Source organism: Phalacrocorax aristotelis, chromosome 3, assembly GCF_949628215.1.
Source record: "Phalacrocorax aristotelis chromosome 3, bGulAri2.1, whole genome shotgun sequence".
NCBI lineage: Eukaryota > Metazoa > Chordata > Aves > Suliformes > Phalacrocoracidae > Phalacrocorax > Phalacrocorax aristotelis.
Window position 1 is genome coordinate 36835242 of NC_134278.1, and position 16582 is coordinate 36851823.

At 37.8% G+C, this 16582-nt stretch overlaps 1 protein-coding gene across 3 annotated transcripts in view; it reads right to left on the bottom strand.

The window, feature by feature from the left end:
* The window catches only part of PHIP (PHIP subunit of CUL4-Ring ligase complex), a 118334-nt gene that overhangs the window by 69451 nt on the left and 32301 nt on the right, over positions 1 to 16582 (bottom strand). For all 3 annotated transcript variants that reach the window (XM_075087135.1, XM_075087134.1, XM_075087133.1), the window contains exons 8-15: positions 14759 to 14980; positions 14044 to 14144; positions 7125 to 7195; positions 6219 to 6319; positions 6080 to 6120; positions 4861 to 4959; positions 2641 to 2794; positions 1553 to 1687 (exon numbers count right to left, since the gene is read on the bottom strand). In XM_075087135.1, coding sequence (XP_074943236.1) covers positions 1553 to 1687; positions 2641 to 2794; positions 4861 to 4959; positions 6080 to 6120; positions 6219 to 6319; positions 7125 to 7195; positions 14044 to 14144; positions 14759 to 14980 — 924 coding nt within the window. The remainder of the gene's footprint in view (positions 1 to 1552; positions 1688 to 2640; positions 2795 to 4860; positions 4960 to 6079; positions 6121 to 6218; positions 6320 to 7124; positions 7196 to 14043; positions 14145 to 14758; positions 14981 to 16582) is intronic.

Sequence of the window (16582 nt, forward strand, 5' to 3'; positions counted from 1 at the left end):
TGAAGCATCAGACATGGAAGACTGGTTGGTGAAATACTCAGAGGCTGTAGAGAGATGCCTCTCTGACATACCTGGCTCATATGACTTATTCAATGGTTTGAGACAAACTGATTGTCAGATTTACACTTCCCCTCACCTCACACAGCAGGGAGACCTTCTCACATTCATTTCTAGCATGAAGCACAAGATTACTAGCTGCAGAGATCATCTTGATTTCTCTGACTCTAAAGATCTTAAATGTATGTGATTTTTACCCTTTTTAGGTGTTTGTGTTGCACTGCACCCTTGAAACAAATATTTCAGTCTTTATGGGGGTTGCCTAATATTACAGGCATTTGTAATTTAGATTCTGATAGCTCTTAAATGGACTTGTCTTACAAAGAGCAGATGAGCTCAGCCTCTTCTGACCTTAAATTCTATGAAACTAACTAGTAGTGGAAAGGCAACCTAACCATGCGGTGAGAACATACACCACAGCTAGTGACAGTGAATAGCACTGAGTAACAAAGATCTCTACCCATAGCTCCAAGATGATTGTCCCGACCCTTTACAAGTTCAGTTACAGAAATCAATGCAGAGGGAACAATACTGAACTGAGGTCAGTGCTGAAGGAGTCTAGGCTGCTCTCTCTCCAGTTAAACTTGCCCAAATCTCCTCGCAGACTTTATGAACACTGTACAGAGACTGTACACTGCACATCTCAAAATCTTTCTTTAGGTTCAGAGTGACCTTCCTGGCTTGACTTCATTTCTAGATGCTCTTTTTTTTGTGAGTACAGATATGGCAGGTCTCTTCAGATGTTCTTCTCTCAAAGACTGCCATTCCACTATGGCTGAAGGCCAGATGAAGCCCATTTGCCTATTCTCAGCATTCTTGATGATTACTCATATTCTACAAAGACTTTTGTAATTTTCTCCAGGAGATAAAGTCTGAATTGCACAACACATCATCACCTTTTTGAGGAAAAAGATACGTACAAAGACCCACTCAGTATCAAGAAACAGATGGAAATACCTGTTACAGCCATCTTCCAGAAGAACTAGTTTAGTGCAGAACAGACCAAATTTGAATCCTGCATGTGGATTAGCTCTACATAGAAAGCCTGAGAGCATTCAGTCCAATGGGCCAAGGCAGCATACACAACATTGTATGAGATCAGGTGACTCCTGAAGAGCTTTAGCCAGATTAAGAATTAGTAATGCTAAAATAACCTCGGTTCCTCAGGCAGGAAACAGAGAACTAAAGGAGGATCTCTGTCACCATGTCTCTTCTGCATGATCTCTGACAATGTAAACTAACACTCCAATTTCAAGTGGATGAAGCATATAGAAAGATGACACTACGAAATACAGTCAAAGAAACAACTTTTTACATTTTACAGATTTAATCTTTGCCCAGCTAAACTGAATAGGAATTTGTCTTGACTTCACTGGATGCAGGATCTTGCCCTATACACAAATGCATGCTTCAAGATGGCCTACATAAGAATGTATTAAAAGCAAAAAGTTTAGAAAAGTTGCTTTGGCGGATCTGCATAAAGCACAATAATTACCATGTTGAAGTAAGACCGGATTTTGACTCCTCTTGCCAAATCCCAAACTATGACATTTCCATCATGTCCAGCAGAGAAGAGAACTCTTGGATCAAATGGATGAGGTTCAAGTACAAACACTTCATCTTCATGTCCCTAAAATTAAAGGTACAGCAAGATGAACAAGACAATTGTCTCAAATACTTACCCAGGAATTCAATATGATAACACTAGCAACTACAACGTTAATGTATGAAAGTGTCCAACAAAGAACAATTACTTTGGCCACATGTTTCTTTCTGGGGTTGGGTTGTTGGTTTTTTTTGGTAGTAGTAGGGTATTACACTCTTATTGGGAAGCTAGAATAGCAACTGGAAGGAGAAGTATGTCAAGTATGTCACCATTACAACAATATGTCCCAACACTTTTCCCACGATTTTAAAAGGTTAGAGTCCACAACGTTCCATATTTTTGGTCTTAGTGCTCTGCAGATTTCAATTTCTTTAGCCACAGTAGCAGTTAGAAATTTAATTTAGACACATAAACATATATAACTAAAAGTTAGAGAACATAATCTCCAAGAAGAATACATTTTAAAGCTTACATGAAGTATTTCCATCTCTAGCAGAGCATCTAGTTACCTAGACTCACATATTTTCTCAATTAAAAAAAAAAAGCATCAGAGATTTGTAAGAATGTTGCTTGATTTATTCTAGCTAGAAGACTATTTTTTTTCCTACTTGGAATGATTAGGTTGCAGAAGTGTCTGTGTTTAAACGGGACAAATTTATCCATTAACCGTATTTCAAAACATTTCTCACATTAAATAAAGGTAAAATGAAACAACTGTTTCCTTCTCTCCTTCAAGATAGCACTTTAGGGGAAAAAAAGTCCAAAGTTAGTTTCAGAATCTTGAATAGCAACGTTTATTTGCTATTTTAAAGCTTTATTTTCTAGTAAGCAGCTGACAGACATCTCTATTATGTTTCAATTATCCAGATACATTAAGGCAGTTTTCAGTCAGTTAACAAAAAAAAAGAAAGAATTTTTTCATTATGTATACCCAAGTTTTGCATTCAAGATTGATAAATCAAGATGGAACACCTTACCATGAGAATATGAATGAGTTGGCCAGTGAAAGAATTCCAAACTTTCAGAGTCATGTTATTTACTGCAGTTATAACAGAGTTGTCATGGCGGTCCCATGCTACCATAGTCACTTTCAGCTTTGTGATTTTATCTTCAACTCCTTGTAAACTTTGTCTAAAACAAAAGAGCAAAAAGTTTCAAAGCAATCCTAGTTTGCCAAAACATTTTTATGTCCCTAACAAGGGAAAACACTTCTGTATTTTGCTTTATATTATAAGAATAGAAGCATTACTTCTTCAAATAACTGAAGAAATGAAAGATGTTTTCCATTTTGTAGCACATACAACCACAGAAGAATTGCTTATGCTTAAGCAATTACTATCGGGTCCTCTTAATATCTTAAAAGAATGTGTTGATCCCTTTTTCCAGAAAATGCCCTCTGATACATAACCTAACCCAAATAAATTTGCTAGCTACACTATTTGTTGTGACATTTGAAGAGCGAAAATCCAAACTAGTAAACCATTGAACAGTAATTTGTCCTGGAGAATACTTGTAATAAGTAGTTATAAAGGTATCAGAATACTTCTCTCCATGTTTAAATGAGTTAAACTCTCAGGTTATATTTAGTACTATACCACCACCCTCATGTCACTTCACTATCAGTAATAAGGACACCTAACCTTGCATGTATTTTGTTTTTATCCCTATGAAAACCAAACACTAGCCATCTGTAATATAACAGATCAGAATACTCCAAAATTACATTTTTGTCAGTGTGGTTTTAAGATAAATCACCACTGAATTCTCTAGCACATTAATTTCTGGGAAAACATCAACCAAACACAACAATAGCATGTTACCACCAAGTAGGCAGACAAAATATAGAATCTTCTATATAGCAAGCACTACAATACATTACACAATAGTTTATATTGTACAACTCAATAATAGAAAATGTAGTTACAGCCAGACTCCTTTCTAGATTCAATGTAGAACCCAGGAGGCTTTATAAGCTGAATTCACTCTTTCCTTTCAGTGCAGCAATTTAATTTTCTTTGATAAAATTGTGCTTGTACAGAAAAGATCAAATTTGGAACTGCACTTATCCCTCTAGTCAAAAGGGCAAAACAGAACTCATCTAAAGCTACTTCACTGAAATGAGCAGTTCAGTTTCTCAAAGAAGTTCAGCATTTGTGACCACAACGAAGAAGAATCCATTCCTATTTTTCCCAGTATCAGTTAGAACTTAAGAGTTTTTACAGGCTGCATTTTCAAGAGAGAGTAATCAGTCTGTTCTCAAAGTACCAGTGTTTTATAAACTCTTGTCCAACAGTTTTACATCCATGTTTAGTTGCATTTGCCGTAACTGACAAGATACATTCTGATCTAAACCTCTAACTAAATAATAGCTTATTTAGCTTCTCTTCCATCCCTGTCTTGGTCGTTCAGACATCTTTCCACAGGATTACTCCTGAAACCATTCTAATTTTTTTTTTCTTCTATTAATTATCATCTTTCAAACTGCCCAGTATGGTCAGTAAAGGGGAAAAGGTTTACCCCTTAAACCTATTATAAATCTTTCTAATGTATGCCAGCTGGAAAACATCTCCTCCATGTCAAAATAAAGAGGTGCAAGCCACAATTCCTACTAAGCCATTCTCCAGCTTCTAGTCTCCTCTGTTGCTTGTTATAGTGTACAATAGTTTCCCATACCTACAAAGCCTTGTACAAAATTCTTAGATTGTTTTAACAAATGAGAACCCATTACAAAGCAAGTGATTTATTTGCTTTGGCACGTGGTATGAGAGAACCCCATACTGCTTTTCTGGACATAGAGATTCCACATCTTTAAACATTACTAAAATGCAAGAAGCCTCAGTAACAGATCTGACCTGTTTTCTTGTTCCAGAAATATCTACCTATCTATGTAAGAAGCCATATAAATTTGACCTTTAATGGGTTTTGAGTATCTTTTATCCTTTTAATCTAATCAAAATACTAGTGCAGCTATTATCAGGACAAGCTAGTTTCCACAGCTGAATACACAGTCAAATATTTGTTTTCATTGGATTTCAAGAGCTAGACAAGCATATTGTGCATTTAAGCAACAGTAATTTAAGATGGCCTTCCCCCACCTCCCCTTTTTTCCTTTCTATATTTTTTTTTAAACAAGTCAGCAAATTATATCAATGGCCTTCAACTATCTATCTCACAGCAGAACATTTTACATCACTTACCCTGCTGGGCGAGTAGCCATATCTAACAAAATGCTTTTCCATTCCCTTCGCTTAAATTGCCAGATTCGTGCTGTTCCATCACGGCTTCCACTCACAAATCTAACAAAAGGGGAAAAAAGTTACTCAGAGACCAAAGGCAGACCTGTACAGAAAGGACACTTGAAAATTGAAGTACCAGAATTTACAACTCAATAAAGGAGGCTGTAAGTAAAAAGTCCAGTGTCAGAATGCTGTACAGCTGGTTTGAGGTGAGGTACTTCCCATACCAGTAAAAAAACTGAAGGCCTGCAAAAAGTGGAACCTGCTTCCCTACCCTGTACCCCTTCCAGACTCGACCTTTGGTGCACCTTGCTGAGTTATCACACTGCTCTGGCACTGGGACACCACAGCCCAATGAGCATTCTAAGAAACTAACCCTGTCATGCCAGGTGAAGCTAAGGAAGAAATTTCAGGGGTAAAAGTAGCTGAAGGGCCAGGAGAGCCCCGCAAGCAGAAGCACAGACATGATTTAAAACAAACAAAACCTACTTCCAGTAAGCTAGCACTGTATATTGAGTATTATGAGACTTATCTGAGTAAGTGTTTCCCAGCTTGAGTTTCTCCCCCTCCTTTTCTTCCCCCTTTCTGGGGTGCAGGGGGAGGAGGAGGAGAAAGAGGTGGGTGGAGCACAATAAAGCCTGGTTTACAACTATTTGTATCATAATAGAAGTGTACATTAGAACATCAATTAAATCAACTTTCAAAACTGGACTGTTTTCTTTAGCATCCTTCACATCCAACATCCAGCACTTTAAGTGAAACTTTAAAAAACACTAGGCCAGCTAACCAAGATATTGTTAGATCTAGTTTGATAGTTTTCCTGAATCCAGCAGTCACTTAATTGAGGAAAGGTTCATACATCTAAAAACGCATGCATTTTATATGTGAATATATATATACATATGTATTTCTTAAGAATAAATTTCAAGTATTTTTATGCTCCTTAATTTCAGCAAATTCAAAATACTTTAGTCATTCATTACCACAAAAACCACTGTAAAACTGAAGTAGTATTATTAAAACAAAAACAGTTAGAATCAAATAATTTTAGACTATTTTACTCAATCAACCGCAAAACAGAAAACCTTTGTTTTAAAAATAACTACTTCTAGAAACCAATATTTACAAATATCCATCAGGTAAAAAAATGTAGCTCTGAATAAATAAATTGTGTGCTTACCTGCTACTACTATTAGAAAACTGAATGCTGTCAACTTTGTCCTATATTTAAAAAAGAGTAAAAAAATCAATTATTATTCCAAATTTATCCAAATTATTTTTTCATCAAATACATATGTAATTTTTAAAAAAGTATTTACAGTATGAAACTCCAACTCTGATATCTTCTCTGGCTGACCTGATCCAAAGAAATAAACCCTAATGATGTGATCTGTACTTCCAGTGGCCAGGAACATTCCACCTGAGAAAAACAAACAGGAAAGTTTTAAGAAAAAAAAGGCAATCTAACATTATTACAGTATTTTTCAAGTAGCTGTAACATTAAATACTTAAATATATTCCCTTAATTTTATAACTGTATCTCATTTCCCCTATGACTGTAACTGACCTTCAAGTAAAAACCAACATTTAGAAACTAAAAAGTTTAACTGGATTTCAATTACCTCACATTTGCTGTCAGATAAACATGCAGCATCTGCAGATGTATCAGAAGCATTCACTAACTACTGTAATTTGCTTGTGACTAAGCCCACCGAAGCCTCAAACTTAACAAAAATTGAATAGAACTGGAGTTCCAGTACGCTTTCTGAAAGTAAGTTTCTGTCATTTTGGCATTTTATCCAATTATTTATGTCGCGTTCTTCAATTGCCAACTCTGGAATCAATGAAAGTCAGATCGTGAGAACCTGGTAATCAACACCTCCTTGTCCCAGTCCCTACAAATTCCATCTCAGATAAAGCTGACTCTCACAATCACTCTGAGAAGAAGGTATACATCATGTTTTTAAGACACTTGCAGTCACAAGAGACTTACTTTCAACATTTTATATTTGACTGCTTTCAAGAACTTCTGTAACACTAACTGTTAATGCATAGATTCTGAATTTCTATCTTAAATGTTTGGGCTTTTTGAATTGCTAGTTTAACTCAAGTCCATCTTATTAAGAAATATGCTACAGTAACTGTATTATACTTCATTTTACTCTCCAAATGACGACTTCTATTCATACAAGGGATGGGGGAAGAAAAATAAAAACGTAATTTACCAGCACTGAAAGAAGAACAGATCATTTGGACTCCAGGCCGAGGGCGTTCTGTAAATTTTGTTGGCCTTGGACTACAAATAAAGAAACAGTTAAATAATTTCCTAATAGAGATTCAAAAGATAAGTTCAGTATCTTAGAAATAAAGCACAGAAGGACAAAATTAAATATGAAGGAACAGATGGCTGCCCATCTATTCTATAAACAATCTCGTGTGACTATGCTTCATGATCTGATCTTTAGGAAACTAAGACATCCAGATGGACTAAGTAATCCATATATCAAGGAGAGCTGTATCACAACTTAAAATACTGTTCCCCTCTCCCCTCTAATATTGCTACACAAAACACTCTCCTTCAGTCACCAGCAAAGCAGAACAGAAGACACTACAGCCAGCTGCCCATCACGTTCAGTTTTAAACCACTGGGTGTGCTGGAACTCTGGTTTTCTCCTGCAGCACACAGCTGCTTTTATGAGAGAGAAACAGAGCTTGGAGCTCTTTATAGAAAAGGATACAAAAGAAATCTAAATAAATTCAGAGTTTCTCACAGTATTATAATATAGCGGTTTCTTCAGAAGACACACATTCTTTGTCAGCTAGTTTCAAATAGTGCCCAAAGAATGTCAGAACAATGGCTAGAAGTTTGTAAAGAATTTTACTTTATGGCCTGTGCTTCCTTTTAGGCATTTCAGAACCTGATGTGCAAGCAGAACTAAAGCTTCAACAGATTTGGCACTTTAAGAGTGTACGAAAGCAAAACAAATCAGATCTCGTTCTTCAATCATTGCTTCAGTTCTGCTCATGCACTGCAGCAACCTCAAATCAGTAGGTGGTCTTGCATAGTATACCATCTGCAAGCTTCACTCAAATAATAAACTTACTAGAGAACAGCAGCATTACACCCACAAGTGTCATCACTAAAAATTTAACATTAAAAAATGCGTATTTATAACTTATCCAAAATTTTCTTTTAAAAGCAAAATGGTCTATATAATTAATTTCAGCTGAAGGCTGATGCATGAGATCTTTCTTCACTGATCAGCTACTTACTGTTCTCTCAAAGAAAACAGTAAGTATTAAACCTTAGTGGTGGCCTATGCATAAAACAAAGTAAAAAACACAAGGAATACCAGTTAAGAAATCTTTCTCCCAATTGTCCATTCAGTATATGCTGTTTCTGCGACCTTTCCTCTAGCAGTTTTAAGGTAACTTCCTGCAGACTCATGACAAGGGAACTTCACAACAAGATACACTAAACAAGACAAAGATCCATTCTACGAAACAGTTGAAAACCTTCTTAACTGAGATACTAACATGAAAAGAACTATCAGATGATTCAATATGCAGCTTACATAATTTGGAGCAAGTGCAAATAGATAAATAGGCTGCTGTTTTCTTCCACTGTAGTTTGTGAACTCTGCCTTTTGGACAGCTGCAAAATAGAGTAAGTATGCACTTATGTTCTAGTTTGAATAATCAAGTTAAATTCTCCAGCTTATGTCTCTCTAATGTGTGTTATTTTACACTAGAGCAGACTGTGGTCTTTGCAAAATGAGCTGGGCAGTAAGTATTTTTGGGAAGCAGGGAAAGTGGACAAAAGTGTAATTTCTTGCAACATACAGAAACCAAGCTAATTGTTTCACTTTACAAACATTCTCAATCGAATTATTAAGTGGTTGGACAGCACTAAGATACCTTCATAAATACTTCATAGAGAGGTTCAGAAAATCCCTGGTAAACCATTTTCCTCCTGGAGACGACCTGTATTAAGTTCAACACAGACCCGAGGGTCTGCACGAGGGTCTCCACAAACAAGGGGGGCTGCAGTCAAAACATAACCTGCACTCAGAGCAACAAAGAAGCAGTTTGATCTGTGTGCCTCAACTACAGGACGCACTCACCCATAGAAACATCTCACAAGCTCATCTTCTTCAAAATGCAGCAACAGTGCAGGAGTGGTTAAATAATCCAAGCCCTGCAGACTACCCTCACTTTGGACGCATAATGGCTCAAGTAAGACTTCTTCCCAGAAAACAGCTGTGTGGTATAACCTCTCCAAATTAAGTTTCTGTTCACAAGCTAACAAACAAGGTTCAAGCATATCTGAATTCTGAAGTGTGACCAGCCCCTTTAACATCAAGTGCCTTCTGCTTAAGAAAGCGGACGGGAAGTATCACACCACACTGATGATAACTGAGAAATCAACATCTTGTCCAAAACAGGAACGTCAAAATCAGCAACACGTGTTTTTCCTAAGTTTTTTTTCCTCTTTTAAAATTATGGGGGAAAAAATAGAAAAGAAAAGCAGTATAATAAGTTCCTCTACCCAAATCTGTGAGACAGTTCTGCTGCCTTGTTCATATGGTCTGCCAGTAACAGACTAACACTGGAAACTTGTGATCCAAACAGGTGGCAGAAGAACAAACTCGGCATCCTTCTCAGAGAAGATACATTTGCAGTGCAACTAATTTAACTTTGATGCACTGACCAGTTGTAACAATTCTCCCTTAAACTTGATGCAGACTATTCTTCAATTTCTGATGACCCAAGGCTGACTTTCTCTCTTCTCCCTGCTGTCAACTGATACAGGATCTGACTCTTATGTTTTCTATCACCATCCAGAATCATAACAGGAGACTAAATATGGGGAAAGTCTTGATTGCCTAATTTTTTAAATTTTTTTGTCCCATCTTGTTGGGACTACATTCCTTGACTTCCTTACCTGCAGCAACCACCAACCTGACCGTGCCTCTATTTGGAAACCTAATGTACCTGGAATGCTACTGCTTTTGGACATATGTGGTACTGCCTGGTCAGAAATCTCTTCACTTGAAGAGGAGCAAGCAAGGGGCTCTGTAATACTGAGGAACAGGCATCCACACCAGCCACAGAAACACGTGAACAAGGCTGATCACTCTCCTTTGAGCAACATGAGAATTTTGTGGCCAGCCATGCCAATGTCTTTGTTTCATTCTATGGCACCAAATCTACTGTAATGTGTCCCCCTTTGCAGTTTATCAAAACAGCTCTGTCACCAAGCATCTCTTGTCTGGACCATATGTGTGACCTATATACTGAACACACCTCAATTAACGAGGTTATCAAAAAATTGGGAGACCAACATAGGAAGCCTCTAATTTCAGAGATACTATTAATACTGCAGCAGAGCTGCTGGCAAAGCTGAATACAAGAATGAAAAAAATGTAAGAATGAAAAAAATAAACATTTGCAGAGGTTAAAAAGACAAAACAAAGCAGAAACTAGAAATGGGATAGGGCACTAGACATTAGAAGGCTGAAAGGATATCAAAGTCCCTTTTAATGGCAAATATGACTGTTTTAAAGGCAGTGAGTTTTCCAATTCTTCATGATCTGTTGAGATAAAGTAATTGCTCTATAATATTTTGATCTAATTTTAGAACTGGAGAATGAAGAACAATTTTGAGTTTCCTCATCTCCTGAAGAAGCTGACAGAGAAAGATTGCCTTCAGGGGTCGTTCTTCCCAGGAGGGACCAAGTCCAATTTTCAGTTAAAGACAGGGAGTTGATCCAGTAGACTTAACCATCCAAGCTGGGTTCCACTGAAACCATTTTCAGCGTAGTGAAGGACAAAACTGATTATTTTTAATTCAATAGCACAATGAACACAGTAGTGTATCCAAATGCTGCCTTTCCCAAATTTTATTTAAAAGTTCAGCAAAGTACTTCTGGCACTGCCAATCATCTTGGAATTACGATCAACCACATGATCGTCATGAGGCTGCCCAACAGCTCATATAACTCACTGCCAGATGATTCAAGTAGTGCTGAGTATAAAAAGCAATGGATGGGGAGTGTATGTGTGTATATACTTTTTTTTTTAATCTCTTGAGCAGCTGAAATTTCAAGGTTTCAGCACCAGTCCTAATTTAAAGTACTGGACGATTTACTAACACACTTTCGTCACTGATGGAAATTGTATTCTTGAAGGACAGGCTACAGTGAACGTCAGGAGGAGCATGAAATCAAGTTCTGACTGAAGCATGTGACAGCACCCTTCACCTGCACTACTCAGATCTTTCGGTCTTCCCCAAAAGCTCCTATTTCTCTTGCCTGGGGCGGGAGGGGTGCTGGAGCTGAGATGCAGGGCTGCAAGCTCAGAACCAGAATAATTGTGGTAAGAGATCTCATTTTATCTTCCAGCTTTCCTCCTTTTTAGAGATACTGAACAGAAGCAAGCCTGTATTTTTTGTCCTTCCGTTTGTCGCTATAGTAAACTTCCCACCCCACCAGTTACTCTCTCTTCCAGATGGCCTACACATCATGTTTGTTAAAAAATAACCCCACAAAGGCCCTTATGAAAAAAAAATTCACAGGAATCTCTTTCCTTTCATGGTCTTATACCACTGGCACTTGTTTCCCCTAGCACACTACTGAGTGGATGTGGAGGGAACCTGCCACGTTTCTGCAATTCTGGAAGCGGATCCAGATCTAAAGGTGTACGGAAATGTAACCACCTCATTGAAAACTGTATGACAACCTACACCATTAGTGAGATGCACTGTTCATACAATGCAGCTTCCTCATGAAAAATTATACTGGACTCTTAGTTTCCCAGTGTCACTTAATATGATTTACTGGAATAAACACAATCACAGTTAGGAAAGTTTATAGAACAAATTCTCCTGACCTAATATATTGTTCAATTCAGGAAGAGCTACATTAAGACTTTTCTGGGTGTCCAACTATTTTGATATCTTAAGTGACACACAGTTATGTTCCAGTCCCAGAAGACATACATGTTTCTTATTCAGACTTCACCGTATATTTATCAAGTTTTAGCTTTGATCAAAAAGCATCTATTACTTCAAATACATAAACAGCTCTACTAAGTTCAAAGACCTAAAACCAGTATCTCTGCCTCCAAAGTAGCCAAAATCGGATGTGTAAGAGCAGAAAAACCATACAGTGGTATCTTTTGATATCTTCATATAATGCATAATATCATCCTGTGGCAAGGAGTTTCATAGCGTAACTGCATGTTCTGTAAAGAACCACCTCATTCCAATTTGGAGTTGGCTAACTTCGCTTGATACCCTCTAGTACAACGAGGGCCAACAAGCAATTACTCATTACATGCCCTCCTCAAGACATTCATGACTGTACATGTCATCTTCACGCACCCATCTTTTCCCAGACGGAAGAAACACACCTTAAAGGGTCCCTCTGCCTTTTCAAACACAACGTATAGAATACTTCTAGAACAGAAGGTAAGGATGATACAAATTCTAGTCTCAAAAATTTACTGTGTGCTCTGTCATTAAGCAACATGAATCACTGGCGTGACTTGGGTTACCAGACCACTTCCTTGCTGTGCTGCACGAGACAGCTGAACCGATCTATTTCCTCTGTGCCACTGTCTGACCATATCTGCTGCAACTACTTATACACAAAAGCATTACTCAAAAATCTTTTAGCCCTTTAATATTTGCCAAGTACACTTCACTGGAAATTTATACTCTACATTTACATGTCACCATGGATAGGAATTAGTTGAGAATCCCCTACCATAACCTACGCCAGCTTTCCCACTCCTTAAGTTTTACCTCGAGACAAATCCCATCCAACTCCATGATTCATCCAAATGTTCACAATTTCTAGACATTCACCTTCCAGTTTATGTATTATAACCCCCTGAAGTCTCATTAATTCCCCTATTCTCTAATGACAGAATTTGATTCAAAATACAATTCTATAGACTCAAACTTTATTTAGGAAAAGGAGAAAAAAGAAAAAAGTAAAATAAAGCAGCATGTGAGCTCAAAAGGTTTAAAAAAACAGGCAGATTAAGATTATCTTGTCAACAAGAGCTCAGACTTAAAAGAGCTCAAGAAAAGCAATGTGGTTGCAACTCCTCCCTTTCGCATATTAAAATAAGCATGTAAACTTATCCTCTCCTCAGTAAGGAGTAGAGTGTTCCTTTGACTACAGCATGCACCAGGCAGCAAAAGCAGCTTCATCTACAATATCAAAGAGAGCCAAAATGCCCAGAGAACATCAAAATAGTTAACAGACAACTAGAAGTGGCAAACCTACCTACTAGCCCTGCATAACCTTGGCACACTGCAAGAGATTCTAACAGCAAATACCAAAACTACAAGAAAATGGAATTAACCTACCAGGAGAATTCATCTGTAAGAACATATTCCATCCCCAAAGCTAAATTACTCATGATTACTAAAAACAACTACTTCCAATTTTGAGCTACATGTGTTTTGTGATAAAGGAAAAGGAGCAAAAAGCATTTGAAAGCCACTGAACAAGTTAATTTTAAAAAAGCCTATCTGTATGAGGGTCCTGACAACTTTTTTAGTATTTTACACTGTGAAGGCAGAAACTTCATGCTCAAGTTCAGCCACCAATACCAGCTGCCCAAGAATGCTGCCTCCTGCCACGTTACAGTAAAGAGAACTATGAAATGGTAGCAGAAATAAGGAAAGAACGAACATAAAAAATACCACATCCTAATTTATCACTAGGACATTACTCTCTCCTAAAAAATCTGGACTTTCAAATCTAAATTGCAATCACTTTAGCAACATCATTTTCATTTGATTTGGGATTACGAGATGAGAACAGAACCAAAAAGCACCAACTTTGACATCACGTTAAAAAAGTCGTAAGACATTTTTTACTCAATTAACAGCAAAACTGGTTATATAGTTACTTGCTTCACTCCACAAAATCCTCAACAGTTAGTTCTGCTATCACCTTAGTCCTTAAAAGATAAGTAAGCTATAGCTACATCAGAAATAGATCGCACCCAACAACCACAGTGAACCAGCCAGTGACAAGTTTTGTTTTAGTCAAATTTTTCTCCAACATTTGTATAACATTCTTAATTACAAACAAAGAAATAGCAACAAATAAAATCGCAACTAACTTTATTTTAAGGGTGCCAGCATCCCACAGCCAAAAGCATATTGTTCCATCTGCCCCGGTTGAAGATAAGTATCTCTTTGAGCCACTGCACAGTGGAGAGAACTGAGGGAAGTGAGGGAAGACAAAAAAGAAAAGGTGTCCTGTTAATCTGTTCCAGATGTGCTAATAAGTTCCTCAAGCCATTGACTTCTCACAAAATAATTCATGTATCAAACCATACCGAAGGAAAAAACCCTCCCCAGTAAATTACAATGAACACCAAAGTAACACGATGCTTCTCAGAGTCGCTCTCTTCCTTCAGAACAACCCTTGTAGCCAAAGCACTCTGGGTTCTCCCTCCCCACAACCCAGAGTTGTGCAACAGTGCACAACTCTAAACAGAAACATCCGAATTATTCAGCAGCAACTGGAGTTCTTACTCAATGTACCTGTGCTCAGAATCACAGCCTGCAAAGGAATGATACTTCAAAACAGCACTGCCCACGTGCCTCGTGAAATTTTTTTTGAACAGGATTATGCCTGACATTTTTCAAGGGTCAGGAGTTTTGATAATAAACACGCGTTATTTCACAATGTGTACTGTGGAAATTCCTTCTTATTTCACAGTTCAGTTGCTAGGCATGTACTTATATTACACGTAACATTTTGAGGTGGTTCCTTTTTCAGTCAAATGATGCATTCTACCGCTCAGGTGAGTTCACAAAGCAAAAACCTACCTGCAATGATGTTATGGATGCACTGTGGCCCTGCAGAACTGCTAAGGGTGCGCAAGTTCGAAGGCACCAAACTCTGATCATTTTATCACAGCTTCCAGCAGCTATCATGGTGTTTTCATAATTCACTGCCATATCAGATATTTCAGCTGCATGTCCTCTCAGGGTAGCCAACAACCTTCCATCATCTGTTGCCCAGATTTTTACAAGGCAATCGTCTGATCCCTAGAAGGGAGAAATCATTTCAGCCATACCATTAGCTGTTCTGACGTTACAGTTAACTAACACAATGAACTGAAGAATAGAACCAGCGGCATACATAGATAAATATTCCCCACCCACAATGTTAACAGTTTTCCACACTGCATTCAAAACACAACATCAGATTACATTAATTCTCAACAGTATATACAAGGCATGATGCATTTGTAATACAAATCGCAAATTCTACAGCAAGTTGTTGGATTTATGCTCTTCAGCAAGACACTTTTTTCAGAACTCCAGCACAAACTGAAGAAGCTGTTACAATACATTAAAATGAAAATTTACATTAAACGTTAAGATTAAATATTAATTGGTACTGCGTTTGTCATTCAGCATTATATCCACTTATGTTCTTTATCTTACCAGTTTAATCTTCATGCCCTACCAGCATTAGCAATATACTTACCACAGTAAGAGTGAGGTAAAGAGCCTGTACGAACAGCTATTCCATTAAGGTGAAGTACTATAAATCTGCTTTGATATTGACATTAACAAACACTAAACGACCACTCTTTCCAAACAAACTTCAGAGACTTCATCTACCTATTCATACTTATATTTTGCTGGTCTTCCCACGTCATTGTAACAGCTGCTTACCTGTATACAACTAATTCAAGGCCCTAACAAGAATTTCAGAATTCATCCCCTCATTTTTCATTGCATTCCTGCACCTCCCTGAAAGTCTGAATATCTTTACACCTCACTCAACACAATGACATCTGAACATTGCACAGAGACACTGACAGCGATCTGCTGTACACATTTCATTCATGCGCTTAGGTGTTGGGTTTTAACATCTGGAGCACCGATCTCCTACTGGACAGACACAGGAGCTGCAGCAAGTTACAATGTGACACCACAGTTAAAAAATTCACCTGGGTTTTTCCTCTTCCATATACTTTACAGTACCTCTGCACAAGTTTAGCTAGCATTTACGCTTTAAAGAACTAGGAAGGCAGAGCAATACTATCGTCCACGTTTTATTAAAACAAACAAAAAAAAAGCTATGCAGAATACAGGTACCAACAGCTGAGGGAGCTGGGGCGGTTCAGCCTGGAGAAAAGGCGGCTGAGGGGAGACCTTATCACTCTCTACAACTACCTGAAAGGAGGTTGTAGTGAGGTGGGCGTTGGTCTCTTTTCCCAAGTAACAAGCGATAGGACAAGAGGAAATGGCCTCAAGTTGCACCAGGGGAGGTTTAGATTGGATTTTAGGAAAAATTTGTTCACCAAAAGGTTTGTCAAGCGTTGGAACAGGCTGCCCAGAGAGGTGGTTGAGTCACCATCCCTGGAGGTATTTAGAAGACTGCAGACATAATGATTAGGGTTTAGTGGTAGACTTGGCAGTGCTGGGTTAATGGTTGGACTCAATCTTAAAGGTCTTTTCCAACCTAAATGATTCTATCATTTTTAAAAGACTGGCAAGCATTCCGTGAACATAAGCATCTAACAACCAAAAATCTCAAAAAATATTCAGAGGCTACTGATACTGTTTTCAACATTACAGATTTTGTAAGGAAAATAAAAATCATTTACCTGTTTATTTAGTACACTCTCTAGCCTA